We start from the raw sequence: 20,077 nt of genomic DNA, 5'->3' as shown, positions 1-20,077 counted from the left end.
TTGAGGAGGTGTCTCCTCCAGTGCTCTCTCCCCTCCCAGCCCTTTTCCAATCTTCTTGGCTGTCCCTCAGTGACAAGGCTCTGTGTCCCAGGGCCACGGGGACTGTGTGGGACACCCCGGGAACAGAGCACAAATGCCGGGAGCAATGGGCAGAAGGGGAATCTCACCTGGCCAGCAGACCCACGGCATAGTGGCGGGTGTCAGCGCAGAGCAGTGTGTCCCAGCAACGCTTGCGTTCCAATGACACCACCACATCCTTGTGCTGCTTTCGGCAGAGCAGGGACCTCAGGGTCTGCACTGCAAACCTGTGTGCAGAGCAAAGCCCAGGTCACACTGGCAGCACTGGCTCCTTCCCAGGCCACATGCCAGGGACAGGAGGACTGGGATGGAGCACCTGTTGGGGCTGGTGGCAAGGCCGTGCTCTTCCTGGCATTGCTTCCAGAAGGTATTGACCTCCTTTGGCATCTCTTCTGTGCTGAAGAAGACTTGGAAGAGCACATGAACAAATAGGCAGGGAAAGTATGCCGTGACTACCTGTAAAATGTGGGGCTCCTGGAGGAACTTCCAAATCACCACGGTTGCCTGCAAAGGACAAAGTCCCCCAAAACAGTGCTCAGTGCCGAGGTGTCCGTGTGGCAGGGCCCGAGCTTGGCAGGGAGAGGCCCAGAGAGACTGTGCAGGGGGAACACGGGGCCTGGCGGGCCTGAAGCTGCCCCTGGGCCAGGTTTCAGGCCAGTGCCTGAGGCAGGGAGATGCAGTGGGGGAAGGAGGAAGCAGAGCTGCTGGAGAGGCGGCCTTGGGCCAGCAAAGGCCAGTGTCAGAAACTCACAGCCAGGGCAAAGACACCCGTTTTGTCCCCATCGGAGGTGCGCATTCTGCGTGCTGGCCAGCTCCCCAGCACATCTGGGAGGATCAGCAGCACTGGCTCCACAGTCCTGGCTGAGCCCATGATGGTTTTCCACATGGCTGTGGCAGCTCTGTGGGGTTAGAGCTCTGTCTCAGGGCGGTTCTCAGACACAGACCTGTGGCCTGGGCATCCCTGGCGGCCTGGGCTGACCGCCGGCACTGCCTCTGCCCACTGACCCTCGCCAGCAGCACCCGGGCAGCCCAGCCCTGTGGGGACAGAGCTCTGAGGGGCAGCAAGGGAGCATGGCAGCAGGCTTGGGGGCTGACATTCCAGGGCTGGGAAAGGAGAGCCCTGGAACTCTCTGTAAGTCAGACACCTGGGACAGGCTGTACAGGGTGATGGGCTGGGGAGCCCTGAGCCCTCTGGGCAGGTGGGCCCCATACCTGTCACAGGACGGGGCCAGACGCAGGAGCGTCACCACTGCGTCACCCGGGTGTTCTTTGGTGATGCTCAGCAGGGTCTTGTCCAGCCTGTGCTCAGCAGAAGCATTGGCCAGGAGCCATCGGTGAATGTACCTCACCATGGCGGGCACCTGGAGAATGCAGAATGCATGGGGAGGCTTGGAAATCTGCCAGAGGGAGCGATGTCCCCAGCGTCCCCAGAGAAGTGCTTCCCTTCCCAGCGCACTGCGATGGCCTCAAAGGCTCCAGGGACAAGCAGGCACAGCTTGGGAAGCCACGTGACTCATGGGGGAATTGAAGCCTGGCCACAGGCTGCTTACTTGTTCTGGCCTGGTAACACCCCTCTCCACAAGCAAATCCAGCAGGGCAGCACTGGTCTCATGACCCAGGAGCACTGAGTGAGCTCTGAGCCCAGTGCCCGTGGTGCTGGTCTCTCCCTGTCGGATGCTGCGGAGGAACTGGCAAACGAGCTGTAAGAGAAGGGCAGGAAGGCAAGGATGTTGCATGGACTGCTCTACACACGGTGCTCGGCTGAGCAGGGACAGCAGGCCCAGCCCAGCTGGGGATGGCTGCAAGTACCTGAGCTGTGCTGCGGAAGCGGCCACGGCTGGATTCCTGCTCTCCCGTGCGCTCCACGGCTGCATCTGGCAAAGAGCGAGCACAGACAGAGCTGAGGGGCTGCGGGAGAGGCCAGAGAACACAGCCCAGCCCTGCGCTTCCAAGGCAGGGAAAGCTCCGGGATGCCCCAGGAGGATGGAGCACCGCCACTGTGGGGTGTCTGCCCTGCTCCTCTTCCGTCCTGTCCCTGGGCATGTCCCCAGGGCATGGGATGGCATGGGATGGGGCCAAGTTGGCTGCAGGCTCCAGCCCTGCGGCCCAGCTCTGCCACTCACCCTCCTGCGGTGGATGGAGCGGCACCACCTCTTCCGTCTCCTGTGCTGGGTCAGCTCCAGGACCTTCTTCCTCCTCCTTCTCCTCCTGCCAGGCCAGCTTGGGCACTCTCAGGGTCTCTGCTCCATGCCACTGACTGGAGACATTTGCAGGAGAGATGTCCTGGAAAACTCCGGGGCACCAAGTCCCACGCTCTACCCTTGAGGGCAGCTGCAGAACAGAAGCCTTGGAAAGCCACGGGTCACTGAGTCGAGCTCAGCCTCAGGAATAAGGCTGCGGAAAAGCTCTGGGTCAGAAGGGAACGAGTGCGCTGTGTGGGGGCTCCTCACGGCACCACTCTGTCCCGTTCTGCGCCGTTGTGTGCTCCGAGCTCCCGGGCAAGCTTCTATTTCCCACGTGTCACAAAGGGCCCTTGGACACCGGCTTCCGTTCCATGCCACGGTGACCGTGCTGCAGCGTGCCACCCAGGGCCTTTGCACACGCTGCCACCTGTCCTGGGGCTGCCCTCAGCCCACCCGAAGTGGCCCAGGTTGGAAGGAATCCCTGGCCCCAGGGGTCTAAGACAGTCTGACAGGATCTTTAGGAAGGGCTCAGACCATCAGCAAACGCTGCCCTGCTCTGGGGGCTCAGTCCTATTCCCATAGCTTTCCCTGAGAGCATTTGAATTTCTAAATTATAATCATTTGAATGGTGGGGATTTACATTTTCCATTTCAGAGAAGGCTTCTCCCTTCCTTAGCAGACACCTGTCTTTTCAAACAAGACAATTGTTTCTCATCTTGCAGATGTGCAGTTCCTGGGGAGCGCCCTTTTACACCGGGGACCTGGAGAACCGTTCCCAGCAACTGGGAAAATCCTAGGTGCTCCATCCACCCATAGATGAGGTCTCCAAATTTGCTCAAAAGTGGCTCCAGCTTTTATAGACCAAAAGGAGCAAGTCCAAGTGACTTGATGTTATTTTGAGCCCAGAAACCCCTGCAGCTGATGGCACACTCCACAATCAGCAGGGACACAGCTAGGCCAAAGCCCAGACCTCTGCTGGGAGGCTTTCTCCTCAAACACCTTTCAAACAAACTCCATTCAAGTACGTTAGGAAAGTTTCTTGAAATGATACATTTCTGGCACATAACTACACAGGGTTATGTGAAAGATTCTAAAGCAGCTGCTTTGGAGTCAAAAAGCCAGCACTATGAGTCCTTGTCATCTGTTTGTAGCTAAATCACACTTTGGGGGATTGGAAGGAGTTAGGAAGGAGCTAGAGAGCAGACCTCTGAGTTTTTTAGATGATGCCATTTCTTTTCCCTATCCTCAGCATAGATAGGAAGGGTGAGTTTGCCTCCCATCTCCACTGCACGGCTCACAAGGCCGCAAGACTTCTAGGTACAAGAGTTTTTAAGGATTTGTTGGCCAAAAGGACACTGCCAACAAGGATATCTATGTTTTTCTTTCAGAGGTGAGCCATCAGAAATTATGAAAACCAAAGAGGAAAAGAAACGAAAGCACTCACAGAGGATTTGGCAAAGCCAAGAGATGCCAGTGTGGATTATCCTGTTGGATGCTCAGTTATTGCAGCCCTTTGCTACTTTAACATTTGTCTTGTTTGGAGATTGTGCTCAGATAATTCAGTGATGGGTACAAAAGAGATCTAAAAAATCATAGCTGATCAATGATGCAAAATATTAAAACTTAGGAAAATTTAAACAGATTGTGAAGTATTTACATCAGGGTGATGACAGTTACCACACAGAGACAAAAATAAGCCCGTTTAACAAAACTTCATTTATATCCTTGTTCCTCAAGCCCTACTATCCATTTGTTTGCTAATGTAGTATAATGTAAAAATACTGTTCAATACTTTGTATTGTTTATACTTTCCAACACTTCTGTTGTGTTTTCTAAAAGCTGTGAGTATTATTTAGTTTGAAAAATATAATCTATTATTTTGGTAGTAACATTGCAGTTCTGTGTTTCCTTTTGGTACTCAGCTGAAGAAATAAAGAAAAAAAAAGAGCAGAAAAGGTTGCAGAGGTGGACAGTAGATCACAAGGAGCAAAGTTACAGGAGATGATTTCATTAATACTGCCACTGCTTACGAGCATCTCTCACAAACAGCAGACTGGCTACAACTCTCCATCACTTGTTTCTTGCTTTGCAAAGCTGAGCTGAGCCATTTTTACCTAATATGAATAACAATTAGTAATACACACTTACAGTTCTCTTCTAGTACTGCAACAACACTAGGTACCGTTAGAATTTTTGGGGAAATTGCAATGCTGTCCCTGAATTTAAACCGTATCAAGATATTATTTGTAGCTTATTCTTGAAGGTAATTTGTAGCAAAAGACAAAAATTTTTGCAGATGGTCAGTGACTGGACTGTTATGTGTATGGGATGCACAGGATGATTTAAGTACTGCTTCATTCTGTGTGACTCCAGGGTTTAAAAAGATTAATCCCACTTGGCATTTGGACTCCATTTGGTCTCAGGAATTATGGATCCAGAGTAACTTGTTAGAAGCTTGTGAAAAAATGTCTCTGAAGTTTACAGCAGAGCTGAAGTGTACAGAAGGATGAGAATTCAATGAATAATTCAATGAAGACTTAGAATAAGTTTGGAAAGCATATCCAGTTATCCTACTGGCTATGTCCAGTGACTGTCCTCTGCTACAGTACAGTGCACAATGTCAACAGGAAAATTGTGAATGTCATCTTCAGACCAATCTATTACCACACTTTATTTTTGATCAGAGTTGCTTTCTACAAATTACCAAGCTGTTTTGTCTTTTTGAGGCTTTTTTTTTTTTCATGTGAAGTATTTCCATGTATAATACAGGTGGCTCCTGTGTCTTGGTTTGGAAAGACAGGTGTTTGCTAAGGAAGGCAGGAGCCTTTCTTGAAATGGAAAAATGTAAACCCCTTTGTCATGGTTTGAGCCTGGCACAATGCCAGTGCCCCCACGAGATCACCTCCTTCCCTGGCACCTACTGTGAGATGTGATCAGAGACAGAGCAAAGCAGGCTCCAACTTAAGGTTAAAAGGAAAAAAAAACATTTATTAGCCTACAACTACAAAGGAAGACACACAAAACACATAGAACACAAGATGAAAACCTTCCAAATTCTTCCTCCTCCCCCCACCAAATTTCCAATTCCACTGCCACCCTTCAGATAATCGATTCTCAGTCTCTCGAGGAGAGAGGAGTCCCTCTTGCGCCACATGACTTCCATGTCCAGTGCTCTCACCACTGCACATGGATCAGAGCTGCTTCTAGGGTTTTTCATTTTAAGGATACTTTGACCAGTTCCAAAGGGAGCACAGTCCTTCTCCTTTTGGGACACCTGTCCTCCCCAAATTTCACCCCCTGGGGCCGAGGGGTCTCTTGAACAGAGATCGTCTTCTTCTTCTTCTCTCCTTTGAAGCGGAGGGCACCACCACCACCCTCCTCACCCGTCGTCTCTGTTCACTCCTCCACATCACTGCACTCTCTTGGCTCTGAGCCATCGCCTCCCCCTAGAACGCAGTCTCTGTGTCACAGGAACACCCGTGGTTCTGCTGTGGCTACACAAAAAAAGTCCAGCCCAAAGCCACTCCATCATCTCCTCCCACCTAGAATTTTCTCAACATCTTCTCAATCTCAACAGCTTCTCAATCTCATCAACTTCAGGAGGAATCAGCATTAGCAAGGTTCTCATCTTCCTCGGAGGGGTTAAAAGTCCCAGGCTCTCTGCCGGTTAACTTCATCAACTCCAACGCCTGGCTGCCCTGCTGGGCACCCCCCCCTTCTCCTTCACGCCGGGCCACTATCACCGGCACCGGCTCTGTCTCTCTCTCCCTCTCTCCGGGGGGGGCGGGGGTGAAATGGAGGATGGCTGCCCGAAGCCCTTGCAATGTTCTCCTCCACCCTTGGGCCCAGGCCTGGCCTACCTCTCACCGGCCACATGGCTCCCCTCCCCCCCCCGCCCAGCCAAAGGAGCTGGGCAGGGGGGTCTGCTCACTCTCAAGCAGGACTCAAAGAGGAAGTTCCCCTGGGAGATCACAGCTTTTACCTGTGTTCTCAGAGGCGTATCCATGCCCTCAGTGGACAAACCAGGTGCCAATATTAAATCTGAACACCGATTGGCTTGCCCACACCATCACAAAAAACTTCATTTCCTCTTAAACCACAACACCCTTCCTTCTGAATTGTTATAAATTTTAAATTAAGGGGGGCTTTCAGGTAAAAATATGGAAGTAGGAAAAAACGTTCTTTATCAGGGAAGTGTCAGCGATGGAGAGAGATGGGGAGACTGACTCGGGGATCAGAATCTGATTTTATTTTGAGATAAAAGCACTTATATACTATTTTAGGGACACTAGTAATGTGTACTACAATGATTGGGTTACAATCACATACACAAACTTATGCATAAAACAACATTCCTTGCTTGCAGAGTTTAATGGGATTTTCTTTTTCCAGTAAACCCGTCTGATTTATTCTTCTTGCAATCTAGGTCTAATTTTCAAAGTTCTGTTTGTTTTGCCAAGGCATCCTGGTATCAAATTTCTTATGTTAACCCGGTCCAAAGTCCGTAATCTGTCTTCTGTCCTCACACATTCCAACATCCTAACACCTGAATTATATTACTGACTGATGGGAATGATTTAGATTGTACCTCTGTCATCAATGTACAGCTCAGATTCTTAAGGAAGCACCCTGAAGGAGATGATGCCTATTTGGAAAACGTGGGGGTTCCCAGGAGGGGGCATCGCTGATCCAGGGCATCAAGGCGCTGCCTGCAATCGTCCATAACCGCCCCTAAGGAGCCTCCAGGGCTTCACCCTCCGTGAGCTGCAGCAGATGTGTCAGGAAAGGTGACAAGAGCCTGTGGAAGGTCCTTGTTGCAGGCAGATTAGCCACTTGCAGCTCTTCAAAACTCCCTCCCGTGAAAAGTGAAAAAACTTAAACCGTTCCTAAATGTGAGAAACATGTTCACTCTCCTGTGAAAATGTAAAGAGTTTAATAAAGGACGGTGGGAGACCAGGACCATGGAGCAAAGGTTATTACAGCCAGATGCATCTTGGCACTCAGCCAGGAGCACCCTGTTCCCTTCAGGGATCCCCCTGAAATACCTTTTCCCTTACACCAGCCTGTTGCATATTCATAGACCCTCATGCATATCCATAAACTAGTTTACATATTCCAGGAACTGTTCTACCTGGCCCCTCCTTGGATCTGCCTTTTCAGAGCATGTGTGTTTCTTGGCTGTGATTATGGCTCCTTCTCTTTATCACCTCCAGTTTTCGGGCCTTGGTCCACTCTGCCTTCAGACGGGGAGTGCTGATAATTGGTAGATCTGTACAGGTGTCCTCATCCTGTGTGCATTGGATGTTATCCCATCCCAGCAGGCATTTAACACAAGCAGCTATTTCATGAAGCTTAATTAACAACAGAAATAAATGCTATATCTTTACAACAAAGTTGCTTTAACATCACAGATAAAAAATCGATATCTTCTAATATTTGCTAAAAGCCAATATTAGAAGATGTATCTATAGCATTGCCCATATCTTTCCTTACCCTTTTGTTCCCAAGAGTGCAGCAAGGAGTGAAAACTGCCAGCATGGCACGGGGTTGCTGCCATCTCTCCATCACCCCGTGTCTCTCTCCTGTAAGAGCCTGAATGAGAGATGTGGGACTCCAGGCAGCTCTCCAAAACGCAGTTTATTGTATCCAAGATGTTACAGCACTCCAGGGTCTGGTGTCAGAGCCTGTGCCTACAGCTGTCAGCTCCAGCTGCAGGCAGGCCTGGAGAGCCTTTAGGTTTGTTACAGTGCATTATATACTCTGCTTTGCCGAGCATCTTGACACAATAGAACCAATCTTTACTTTTATCTATAGTCTATCATAACTCCTTTAATTACCATATTCATATTACTATTCTCCAGTTACTAAAAGTTAGTACCTTACAGTTTAAGCTAGAAGTTCTTTTTCAGTTTCCTTGCAGTGGAAAATTCTGAGACCTTTTTTCTACTTGCAGCTTTGCTGACTTGTTTGCCTGTGCTTTCTTCCTGCTTGGTAAAAACATCTTCTTGTTTGAGGTGGGTTTATCCTTTGCTCTAAGCCATAAAAACCACTTCTAACTAACATACCCTTGGCCTTCTTAGTTATCCAGTAAAACTGGCTCAGCAATTCTTTTCTTCTGTATCAAAACTTTCTTCCATCTCTATTCTTTCATCAGACTCTACGTTTAAAAATCTTTCTGTCATGCACACGTATCTGTTAAAGTTTCTTGTCGAACTTTCATCCTTCCCAACACTCTGTGCTACCCTGTCTCTCTTTTCCTGAGGGCAGAACAAGGGACAGAATCCATCCAGAGGTGACATGGGAGTGCTGCCGTCCTCTCTCCATCCTCCTTTCCCCCCTGTCTTTCCATGTCCCCCTTCCCTGCCTGTCACTGCTGAGTCAGAAATGACACGGATAAATGAGTGACACATTCCATGCATCTTCAGAAGGCCAATAATCATCTTTATTAGGAAAACCATTTTTTTTTCTACTCAATCTCAATACAGGTGGACCTGATTGGTTATTTCACATTTCACATGATTGGCTAATTAAGAAAAGACTCCCTTGGGGTAAACAATCCATGAGGAAAACAATTGTCACAAACACCACCTGCGAGGTTGTTCAGAATTCTTCATCTCCAGCTCCCTAATGTTTCCCAGACGGATCCATGGGAAATCTGACCTGGATTGTGTATCCACACCTACCCGGGAAGGTGATGGCCACGCCGTCCCGGGCCCTCCCTCTAGAAATGGCGCTTACCACGCTGTTTAAGGTTCCCCTTTTTCCTGCCCAAGTCCTTCTTTTCCTGTTCCCAACCTCCCCTTCCCCCCTGCTGTTGGAACCCAGGGCACAGGGTTCCAACAGGAACCCAGGGCACAGGGTTCCAACAGGAATGTCTCCCTGCCTGACCTGAGAAGTCCTGATCTCCAGGAGAACACTGCTTTTAACTTTTGTCCATGGAGAAAGCTTCCAGGACTTTGGGATGAACTGGAATCTACGAGTGTGAAATAGAGAGTAGTGTAGTTTATCACAGGGTGAAAAACTGAGAGCTTTGGGGTTTTAGTATGAGGGTGGATAGAAGGGAGGATTTTGGGCATATCCTGATCTCCTTCTCATTCTTCATCTGCTCCATTTTCTGCTGTGTTGGGAGCACAGGGTGATTGGTTGGAAAGAGCTGCAATGCAGATGCTGAGTGGCAGACAAAGAATTAGTTACTGGTAGAAAGGTAGAAATAAAATGTGTTCTAAGAGTGAATTGGGCAAAATCGTTTTAAAAGACCTTGAACCTGTTTGTCCTGTGACTTTTGGTGCCTTCTCTTTGTACGCTAAGTCTGGTGTGCAGATGGCGCTGCTGAACTTTTGGTAAGAGAAAAATAAACAACCTAAAGACCAAAAAAACCAAAGGTCACGTTTTTTTCTCAGTCCTGGCACAGAACTTTTTAGGGGTGTCCCCATCAGGGGATCCTCAGGGGGGTTTTCACACCTCCCTCCTTCCTCCCCTCCTGCCCCACTGCTTAGCCCCACTCCAAGCCCTGCACCCAGGGCCCTTGCTGCTTCACAAAAGGACCCAAAATTAACCCCAAATCCACCCAGAATTACCTCAGAACCCATCCTGAGGGGCTCTGGGGGAAATTTGAGGGGAGTTTTGAGGGATTTGAGCAGATTTTGGCTGGGTTTGAATCCTTCACCCGCTTGGGCCTCCATAAGGTACTAAAACCACCCAAAATTTCCTCCAAATTAACCCAAAATCCACCAAAAATCGATCTAACAACCAGGCAGTTGGGTGGAAATTTTTGGAGTTTTGAGATTTGACGGGATTTTGGCTGGGTTTGAATCCTACGCCAAATTTTGTGTCCAGGAGGTACCAAAACCACCCCAAATCCACCCAGAATCAACCCAAAATTACCTGAAATTAACCCAAAATTACCTCCAAATCCAACCTGAGAAGGTTTGGGGGTTTTTGGAGGGATTTTAAGGGAGCATTTTGAGTGGGTTTGAATCCTATGCCCACTTCAGTATCCATAAGGTACCAAAACCCCCCAAAATTACCTGAAATGAATGAAAAATTCAACCTGAGGGGGTTGGGGGGAGGTTTGGGTGGAATTTGAGGGGACTTGGGGGTTTTGGGGGGGATTTTAGGGGGGTTTTTGGCAGTCATCATCATCCAAAAAACAACACCCCCTGCCAAAGCCGAGACCAAACCCTAAGGACTGTGCCCCTCTTGAAGAGGAGATCAAAGAACTGCTCCCCTTCTGGGGGGAGGATCAAAAGCCATAGGAGACTGAGCTATTAATTCATTAAATAAAAACGTATTCATTTAATCAAGTATCATCATCTGTTACTTTATCCTTTGTGATTAAGTCTCAAATGCTTTTCTATTCCTTGTTAATTTAGCAGAATAATATTCATTTTGGTTTTGTAAACTAATAAGTCATATTTCTGATGTTATATATGAGGTCCCATATGTCTAATGTAATAATCCACCAACTTAAAATTTAGCAGCAGTTTTAATTGAGATAAAACAATACAATCAAATAGAATCCACTAATTAAAAAAGAAATTTGGCAGTGGTTTGGATAAATCATAACCAAAACTGCTCGATCGGGGTACGGGGAGGGCTTCCCACCCTGCCTGACGTTCAAAAGGCAAAAGGATCCAAACACAACTTATGTACTGTGTGCTAGTACACATTCATCAATATTTTCCTGTAAATCTCCTCCTGTTTCTGATTCTTGAAATCAACATCACCACACTCACAGCGCAGGCTCCTGCTGTGGCTAAGGGGGCTTCTGGCTCTCTGGGGCTCTCCTTGGAGGAAGGCCAACAGTCTTCCTCGCTGTCCTCTGAATAACCTGACAGGCTGTGCATGTGCCCCAAGTCCTGTGTTATGTAAGTAAGCACTGTGTTCCAATTAAGCCTTATTATTTTATAGACAGGAACGCTACTTTAGACTCCCTGCCTGGAATTGTCCCAACGTTATTCATGTCATGGCCAATCCTGTCCTGGGAGTTGTCCTAACTGCGTCTTGATGCCAATTCTGACTTGGGAGTCTTCCTAACTTTTGTTCATCAAGGCCAATTCCAGTCTCCTGTATCCTGTTTCCTACATATATCATCTACAAAGAAACCCTCTGCTTCATACCATGCATCACATATACCTTTCCAATTATATTCCAAAAATATTGATATAATTACAATTTTGTTAGCACAAATCACATCCATTTATCACAGGAGGCCAAAAGTTTGGAAAAGGATTGAAAGAAACGCTCTGATCATGACGATGACAAAAAAAAAAAAAACAAAACCAATTTATTTTTGACAGCAAATGAACACTTGTTGCCCTCCAGCCCCCCAAGCCTGGCAGGCCGAGTGGTGCCGTTCCCATGGCATGAGGTGCTGGCAGCCTGCGGAGAGAAACCAGAGAGCCACGGTCAGTTGCAGCAGGCTCCTGTCCCTCGTCCCACCATGGCCTGTGCCACGCTGCTGGCTGAGCTCAGAGCCCAAACCTCCCGACCCATTCTCTGTTTTTAGAGAAGGGCAGCGTGGCAGGCCACGTTCCACCTCCTCTGCTTAATCACGGCACAGCAACTCCTCAGCAGGTGCAAGAGCGGGATGCCCGTGTGCCTGCTGGCGCCTGCCCAGAGCCCTTCTGCCAGCTGAGCTGTGGAGCCGGGTGCCCACCTCTGGAGAGCTGCTGCCAGGAGAGGAGCCGATCCCGCACCAGGTCCTCGTCCTTCTGGAAGGGGCTGTCCCTGCAGACCGTGGTCCCTGGGGTGCTGGCACTGGATGTGCTCCACAGACACTGCAGGCGCCTCCCTGTCCGGTCCGGGCACCAGGTGAAATCCTCCTGGGAAAAACAGAGAACAATTGCATGGAAGTAAATTCAAAACAAGACCTGGAAACAAGAAGAAGCACAAACCATGTCACTGTTTCACAGGCCTGAGGAGGGTCTGACCACTCTATGGGACAATTAAACCTGCCCACAGGTGGAGAAAATCCCCACCTTTCCCACCCGTAAATGTGCCCCTTCCTCAAGGGCCTGCAGAGCAGACCAGCTGGGGCATGGCTCCCGAACCCGTCCCCCCACCTCTGCTACCCACCATCCACATGGATGGATGCTTTTGTCAGGCTGGCTGCCCCTGCCTCAGCCCGTGCCAGGCTGGCTGACAGCTTCTGCCAGCAAGGCCAGCAGCCGGCTCCCCTTTTACAACGTCAGTCCCCTGTCACGCCAAAAAGCAGCTCAAGGCCAGCAGAAATATTAATATTCTCCAGTGCCGCCAAGCGGGGAACCTCCAGCACGGGGCCAAGCCGAGCCCTGCTCTGCCTAGAAGCACCAGCATCCCCCCACCCCTGCCCTGGCTGGGGACTCATCTTGATTTCATTGGGGTGCAGAGCGTGTCCTCCAGGCAGGGCCCGCAGCCAAAGCCAATCGGCTCTGCCCCGCCAGCGGCCAGTTTTAGGATGGTGTTACCAGCTCCACGTCAGGCTCCAGAAGAACACGCCAGCTGTGCTTCGGCTTGCGGCAACATCATGATGCCATTGACCTGCAGGGGGATGTTTCCCCTGTCCCAGTCCGTGGCACCTTCACTGCACTGCCACCACTTCTCCATTAGGATGGGGAGCTCGGAGCTGCTCCCTCCACAGCTCGCCGGGGACCAGCGGAAGCATCTCCTTGGCTGTGCTCTCTCCTCCACGCTGCAGCCACAGGGAAACACTCCAGGCTTTTCTTCCAGAGCCACGGGACTCGTGCTGCTGGTGCTTGCTGGGCTCCTGGATCCTACTGTGCACAGGGATCCATCTCTGCTGTCTCCTGGGCCAGGCAGGGCTCCTGCAGCCAAGAATGCTCAAAAAGGTCCTCCAGGGATGGCCTGTCGGTGGGGTCCATGCATAAACACCACCTGATGAGGTGCTGGCACTCTGCGGAGAGAAACCAGAAACCGCCGCTCAGCGGGACAAGGCTCCTGTCCATGCTCTCCCACATTCCACAGTGCTCAGGCCACACCAGGTGTGCTCAGAGCTGCAGCCAAGAGCTTCCCATTGACCCTCTCTTGCAGAGGACACCAGCACAGAGGCACAGGTGCCACCTCCTCCAGCTAAGCCCAGCAGATCCACCTCCTCACCAGCTGCAAGAGCAGGACGCTTCTGTGCCAGCTGCCCCTCCCAAGCCCGTTCTTCCCCTCATGCCTTGAAGACGCATCCCCACCTTGAGACACCCGGGCGGGGAAGCAGAGCTGGCCCCGGACAATGTCCTCCTTGGTGTGGAAAGGAAGGTGCCCGCAGACCAGCTCATAGAGCAGGATGCCCAGAGACCAGATGGTGGCTGGCTGGCCATGGTAGCAGCCAAAGAGGATCCACTCTGGTGGGCTGTACTCCGGCGTTCCTATGGGACACGGGCGCAGCTCATCAGGCATATCCTGCTCCCTCCCTCCCTCCTTTCCTCCCTCCCAGCCAGCTCCAGTTCCACAACAGCCAGCCCCTGCCCTGCCAAAAAGCAACTTGGCTGCAGCTGGCTGAGGAAGGATTCCCCCTCCTTCCTTCTCTCCCTTTTCCCCCTCTACCAGCAAAGGGGGAAACCTCTGCTGCCCGGCTGGGCCCTGGCTTTGGGCTCACCTGACATCTGGGTGTAGAATGTGTCCTGGAGGATCGTGCCACACCCAAAGTCAATGAGCTTTGCCTCGCCCGTGGCCAGGTCCACGAGGATGTTCTCGGCCTTGATGTCACGGTGCAGGACGCCGCAGCTGCTGCAGTGCCGCACGGCCTCCAGCACCTGGCGGAACAGCCTCCGTGCCACGGGCTCCATCAGGAAGTGCCGCTCGTCCAGGAAGTACCAGAGGTCCTGACAGTACTCCGGACGCTCCATGACCAGCGCGAAGCCCTCGGGCACCTCGAACCAGTCCAGGAGCCGCACGACGCCGCGGGAGCCAGGCCGCGACACCATCCACAGCAGCGCCAGCTCCAGGGGCACAAGGGCGCCGTTCTGCTGCGGGGCACCACGATGCCGTCAGCGGGGCCGATGCTGCGCCGCGCCTCGGGCACCCCCTGCCCGGCCCTGCCACTGCTCGCCACCCCGCTCACTCCACGCTCGCCCCCCTCGCAGTGTTCCGGCCTCGCCTTCGCCCCGCCCGGCACGCCCCGCCGGCTCCTCCCGCTGGCCCCGCTCACTCACCAGCCGCGCCCACTCTGAGATGCGGTCCCGGAACACTCGCTTGATGGCCACCTGCAAGCCAAGGCGAGCGGCGGGCTGAGCTCCTCGCCCGTCGCCCGCCGCCCACCGCCCACCGCCCCCCTCCGACTGGCCCCGTCTCTTACCGGGGCGCCGTCGGCGAGCCGGGTCCCGGAGTAAACGCTGCCGAAGCCGCCGCTGCCCAGCAGCGGACCCTCCCGGTAGAGCTGCTCTAGGGGAGGCTTCTCCGCCCGTGCGGGCGGCACCGCGCTCCCGCTCTTCTGCCCGGGGCACCCGCCCGCCCGGCGCGCCGCTGCTTGCCCAGCCGCCCTGGGCTGCGGCGGCTCGGGGCCGGCGGCCGAGCTGGCGAGAGGCGGAGCTCGGAGCGGGGAAGCTGCCGGCGACGCTGTCGGCCACAGGGCGGGAGCTGAGCAGCAGCGGGGCGGCTGCGGGCGGAACCGCCGCAGGGGCTTCTTTCGGGGCCGGGGCCTCGCCTGCGGCTGGGCTAGAGCCCGCGCCAGGCGGAGCCAAAAGACCGCGCTGCTCCGCCAGCACCAGAGCGAGCGGCTCTTCCAGCGGCGCCACAGCCAGTACGGAGAGAGCCCGGCGGAGGCGGAACCACGGCGGGCCGGGCAGGGGCGGGCACGGGGCGGCCCCGCCGAGGGGCGCCTTGCGGGACGTGGCATGAGCCGGGAGAGGCGGAACACGGGCGGCACGGGACGGGACAGGATGGGGAACAAGTGGAACGTCGAGCGGAAAACCGATCGAGAGAAGCTCTGCTGCTGCTGCTGCTGCTGCTGCTGCTGCTGCTGCTGCTGCTGCTGCTGCTGCTGCTGCTGCGGAGCCGCCGGAGCTCGCGGCCGTTCCTCCGTTGCCCCCAGGAACCCAACGGAGGAGCCGCCGCGCGCCCCAAGGAACGAAAGAGAGAAACAAACAAATCACACCCCAAAGTCATTCCTATTAGAGAAGTAACCAAAGAAAACATTGTAGCAATAAAGAAGAGTGTTGGCTTGTGGCTTCTTTCTTCTTTGTGTGAGACGAAGCATTTAATGGGGAAGAATTGCCTCTTCTGACAATTTTGCGCAAGTGGACAGGAGCAGAGCATTTAATTTTCTAGTAGAAAAGGGAAATCATGTCACTAATGTCATCTCTTTTCATCCTCTGTTGACACAGTTGCACGCTGCCAAAAGACATGGTCTACAGTGTGGAACTTGGGACCAAGTTTCTTTTCCTGACAGAGGATGAGGAGGGGAAGTATCCCAGAGTCATGGAGTTGTGTCGTGGCTTGGCTTGGAAGGGATCTCAAAGATCCCATGGCTGCTGGGAACCCCCCTGCTGTGGCTGGGGACCCCTTGCACCAGACCGGCTTGTCTAGAGCTCCATGCAGCCTGGCCTTGAACACTGTCAGGGATGGGACATGCACACCTTCTCTGGGCAACCTGCTCCAGGAGAGTCTTCTTTTCTGAATCCCTTACCTAAACCTATTCTCTCTCCATTTGGATCTATTCTCCCTTGTCCTGTCCTTGTCTGACCTCATACAAAGTCCCTGTCCAGCTTTCTTTTAGGTTGCCCTCAGGTACTGGAAGGGCACAGTTGGATCAAGGCTCCGTCTTTTTCCCAGGCTGAAGAAGTTGAGCTGTGTCAGCCATTCCTTGCAGGAGAGGAGCTGCAGCCCTCGCACCATCTCGGTGTCCCTCCTGGGCCCTGCTGCAGCGTGTCCACGTCCTTGCCGTCCGTGCCGGGGAGCCTGGCAGAGGCGGACGCAGCACTGCAGGTGCAGGGTCAGCGGCGGGGAGGAGACACGGCCCTGGCAGCGGCTCTGGGAGCAGCAATTGGCGATGGGCTGCCTGCCCTGCAGAGAGCCGGGGCCCTTGTGCCCAGGGCACCTTTCCCCACCGCCTGCCCGCCCGCTCAGGGGAAATGCACCCTGTGCCACCCCTCAGTGCCGCCCCTCACCGCTGCCCTAGGGGCTCCCCGGTGCCAGCTGGAGGGCCCCAGGCTTCAGCCTCACCCTGCTCAGCCCAAGGCCGTGGAAAAGCAGATTAAAACCCCCACCCAGAAAGTGCCCTAGGATTCCAAGATCAGTCTTTTCTCTACAGCACGGGTTTGCTATCAGAATCTGCATGCGATTATAAAATCAGCAGGAGAAAAGAGCATGAACAAGTTCTGCTTTTGAAGTACCTCAAGGCTTTGAGGGAGAGGATTTGTGGTGCTTACTTGCTCACGGGGACACACAGAAAGTGTTGAAATGGTAAAAATACTCCAAACCCGTTAGAAATTAGAAGGGAAACCTGAGGCACTGACAGCTAGCACCTCAGGAACACATGGCTTTTGCTCCTATCTTCTACCTGAGAGCTTCCTGGGCAGGGGCAATTCTTCCAATTGCATCAGCGTGGCCATGGCAAGAAAGGGCAGCAAGCAGATGGATTTAGCTTCTCCTGCCAGCCCCTGAAATGCCAGATGTCATTTGTGTGTGCTGAGGATTCTGAGACAGAATAGAAATTTTCCAGGGTGGAAATCCATTCTGATTTAGGTGAGATGTACATCTTTAAGTTAAGTCTTTAGTTTGAAAACATAGCTTTTTAGTCGGACTGCCTGTTGTTGCGAAAAGCCTAGGCTCAGAGAAACTGCTTCAGGGAAGGACAGAGATAAGGGGAAGGAGACAGAGGGAGATAGAGACAGAGACTGCTGAGGGGGCAAGTCAAGCTGACCTAGGAATTGTTTCTGATAAAGAAGAACTAGCATCAAATGTCAGGTGAAATTTGTAAAAATGAATATGTATGAACCTATTGTGAAATTGTATGCATATGTATTTGAGAGGGAGATAAAAAGGGACTTTAAGTTACACAGAGGCCCGCATGCCTTTTAAGGGGAGTAATCTCTTCATGCATCCAGCACTGCAATAAACATACCAGCTCCACAACTTTCACAATTCCATTTCAGACTCTGAACTGGGGCAGCTGCTCCTCGGGCGCTGCTCACATGCAGGCACAGCGGTGCTGCAGCAGCTGTCCCACACACAGGGAGGGCTCTGGAGCCTCCCCAGGGCCACCAAGGAGCAGAGGAGGGAACGTGCCCAGGATCCGGTGCAGTACCGTGGGGTTGAGGGAATCCTTCAGTCTCTTTGATGGGGGAGGGAGCGGAGCAAATGGAATCAAGATGGGACAGAGATCAGACAGCCCCACACCAGGCAGCGTTTTCTCCTCTGAGAGCTCCTCTGAGTTGGACGAGCTAGTGAAGGCTGTGGAGCAAATGAGACCTGGGAGTGAGGGAAGGCTGGCTGGGAAAGTGTCAGATAAAGCCCATGTGGGCATTTCTCTTTCCAAGGGGCTCCTGGGGAGACAAAGGAGACAAGAACGATGTCCCATCCCATGACATTTCCCAGGATATGCTTTGGTGGTGGCCTTGGCAGTGTCAGTGGTCTCAGGTGATTGGGAATGACTCTATGATCTTAAAGGTTTTTTCCAATGGAAACAGTTCTGCAATTCTAAACCTCCATTCCTGCTTTTGAAGGATGCAGTCCCAAATAGACCCACATTTGTGTTTTTAAGGAATTCAGCATCTGCCTTTCCTTGAAAGTAATAGGAATCAGGCTTGAAATGCTCTCAGAGCACTTGAATTCCTTGCTGTTAAGCAGTGTGTTTGAACTGAGGTGCTTTTATAAAGAAAGCTTTGACCATGGGATAAATGCAGGCAATTCAGCCACAATGGCACTTGTTTCATCTGCTTTCCTTCTTCCTTTCCCTATGGGTGGCCGATTTGGGAGTATTTGTCTTGTACTTTGAGTTCCAGCTCAGACTTGCTCATGAATGGGCTATAAAATCTTTTCTACCACGTTCTACTAAAAAATGCTTGCAGACTGGTGGGAATTGCTAGAGACAAGGCTTACAAACCAGTCCGCAGTAGGATTAGCCCAGTGTCCCTTCTTAAATCCAGGTATGCTTGTATTAAAAAGGAGCCAACTATTCTAACTCACTTGCCCCCTCCCACACCCCCCTTTTTTTTTTTTTTTTTTTTCCTATTTTTGTAGCTCTTTGGGCAGTCCTGTGTGCTATTCTAACTCCTTGTGTCAAATGTGTGAAGGCATGGTGCTGCTGTAGCAGCAGCCTGAGTTCACGGGGAACATGTCCAAAGCACTGGGTCCCAGAGCAGTGGGCATGGTGAGAGCCTTGCCTCTGCATCCATGGCCATGCAGCCATGGGGAGAGCAGCTGCTGGGGCTTCCCCCTTCTGCCAACAACAATCTGCCTCCAGCCTGTGGCCTGTATGGCCATGATTTTGACAGAATGTGGAAAATGCATTGTTTGAATGTATTTTGATGGTGTCTGACATCATCTGACTGGAGCAGTTTGGTGGGCAGGACGCCCTGTGGGCAGGGCCATGGCAGGGATGGGTGGCTGGCACTGGCACTGGCAGTGTTATTTTCCCAGTGTGAGAGTCTGTCTGAAATATCCCTCACCTGCCTCACGATCGTCATTGGGAGACCACTGAAGAAAAGACCCCCCTGTCAAAAATCTCTGGCTCTGTAGGTGAAGAGTTACACACTGAAACCCCCGAGACCTGAGAACATTGCTAAGCTATTGTTTTCACCAGTGTATTTACTGCATGCTACACTGAGCTCAATGAGAAGAAAGAAGAACATTCTGACCTTTTTGCAACAATAACTCTGGGATTTTTCCCCACCTCTTGGCCTGGCTGGACTTCTCCGGAGTTTTGGGGGTGGTCCCCCAAAGAAGACCCCTCTTGCTCGATTGTAAACACCGTGAAAGACAAACTGAGGTGTAGGAAGCATCTTCATTAGAGAAAAAATGTAGACATGAAATCCCTGTGTGAGAAGGTCCCTCTCACACTTTCTGTGGACTGGGACTAAAACCCCAACCTGGGGGAGGTGTTTGGGGGGAGGTACGCTGACCAAAGCAAGATGGATGTTGCAGGTGTGGGCAGTGGACAAAGAAGACAATGGCTCTCACCCACTGCTGAGAATATGGACTGTGTGTGCCCTTTTCTAAATACCATTCTTTCCCCTGAAGATACAATAGACTGCCTTTGATTTAGTTTCAAGATCTAGTCCGCTTCCCCCATCAGAAAAGAGTATAATTTGAGTCCAGATGAATTGCACCCTGAGATCCCCCACGAACCATCATGAAACCAGTCCATGAGGACAGCTCATGACACCCAGGCAGGCTCCTGATCCAGTTGTAGGGGAAGGGCACCAGCAGCTGTATCAGCCCAGCGAGCAGCAGCACATGGAGGAGACCCTCATCTGCAAAGAGCCCCTCACCCCCTTTGCTCCCCCCACGGCAGCGCAAGATGATTCCGCAGCAGGTGAAGGGCTGCAGCAGCCTGGAGACTCCTTCAGCCAGGTCTTGTTGCAATCTCCTTCCTGCAGCTGTGCCTGGAGGATGTTGGCCTGCAGCAGCACTGCTGATGCCCAGGAATGCTGCTGGGCTCAGAGAGGCAGAGTGTGAACAAAAGCTGCATTCAAAGCGCTGATCGTGACACCCCGGAGCCGCTGGCAAGGGCAGCAGCTCTTCTTCATTCTGTGCAGGTGAGAGCCCAGCCTTGGAGCCTGTCCCTGGGGACAGAGAAATGCGTTGAGTATAGGTTTGAGTTCTCAGGGACAGTCCAAATGGGAATTGTTTTGAGGCAGGTGTCGCAATGTTGGGTTTGGATGTCT

The 20,077-nt window shown here is 52.1% G+C and overlaps 2 protein-coding genes across 2 annotated transcripts in view; both read right to left on the bottom strand.

Moving 5' to 3' along the window:
- LOC115485198 (uncharacterized) overlaps positions 1 to 20,077 on the bottom strand; it is a 2,106,330-nt gene that overhangs the window by 196,044 nt on the left and 1,890,209 nt on the right.
- LOC103825352 (serine/threonine-protein kinase pim-1-like) lies at positions 12,730 to 15,503 on the bottom strand. Its single transcript, XM_009100625.4, is given in 6 exon segments — positions 12,730 to 13,035; positions 13,037 to 13,155; positions 13,442 to 13,618; positions 13,849 to 14,218; positions 14,405 to 14,455; positions 14,548 to 15,503. Coding segments are annotated over 6 exon segments (1,470 nt in total). The 5' UTR covers positions 15,088 to 15,503; the 3' UTR covers positions 12,730 to 12,822.

This window comes from Serinus canaria, chromosome 25 (assembly GCF_022539315.1).
Source record: "Serinus canaria isolate serCan28SL12 chromosome 25, serCan2020, whole genome shotgun sequence".
In the NCBI taxonomy this organism is placed as follows: Eukaryota; Metazoa; Chordata; class Aves; order Passeriformes; family Fringillidae; genus Serinus; species Serinus canaria.
Note: the sequence above shows the minus strand (reverse complement) of the source record. Positions and strands in the feature narration are given on the sequence as shown.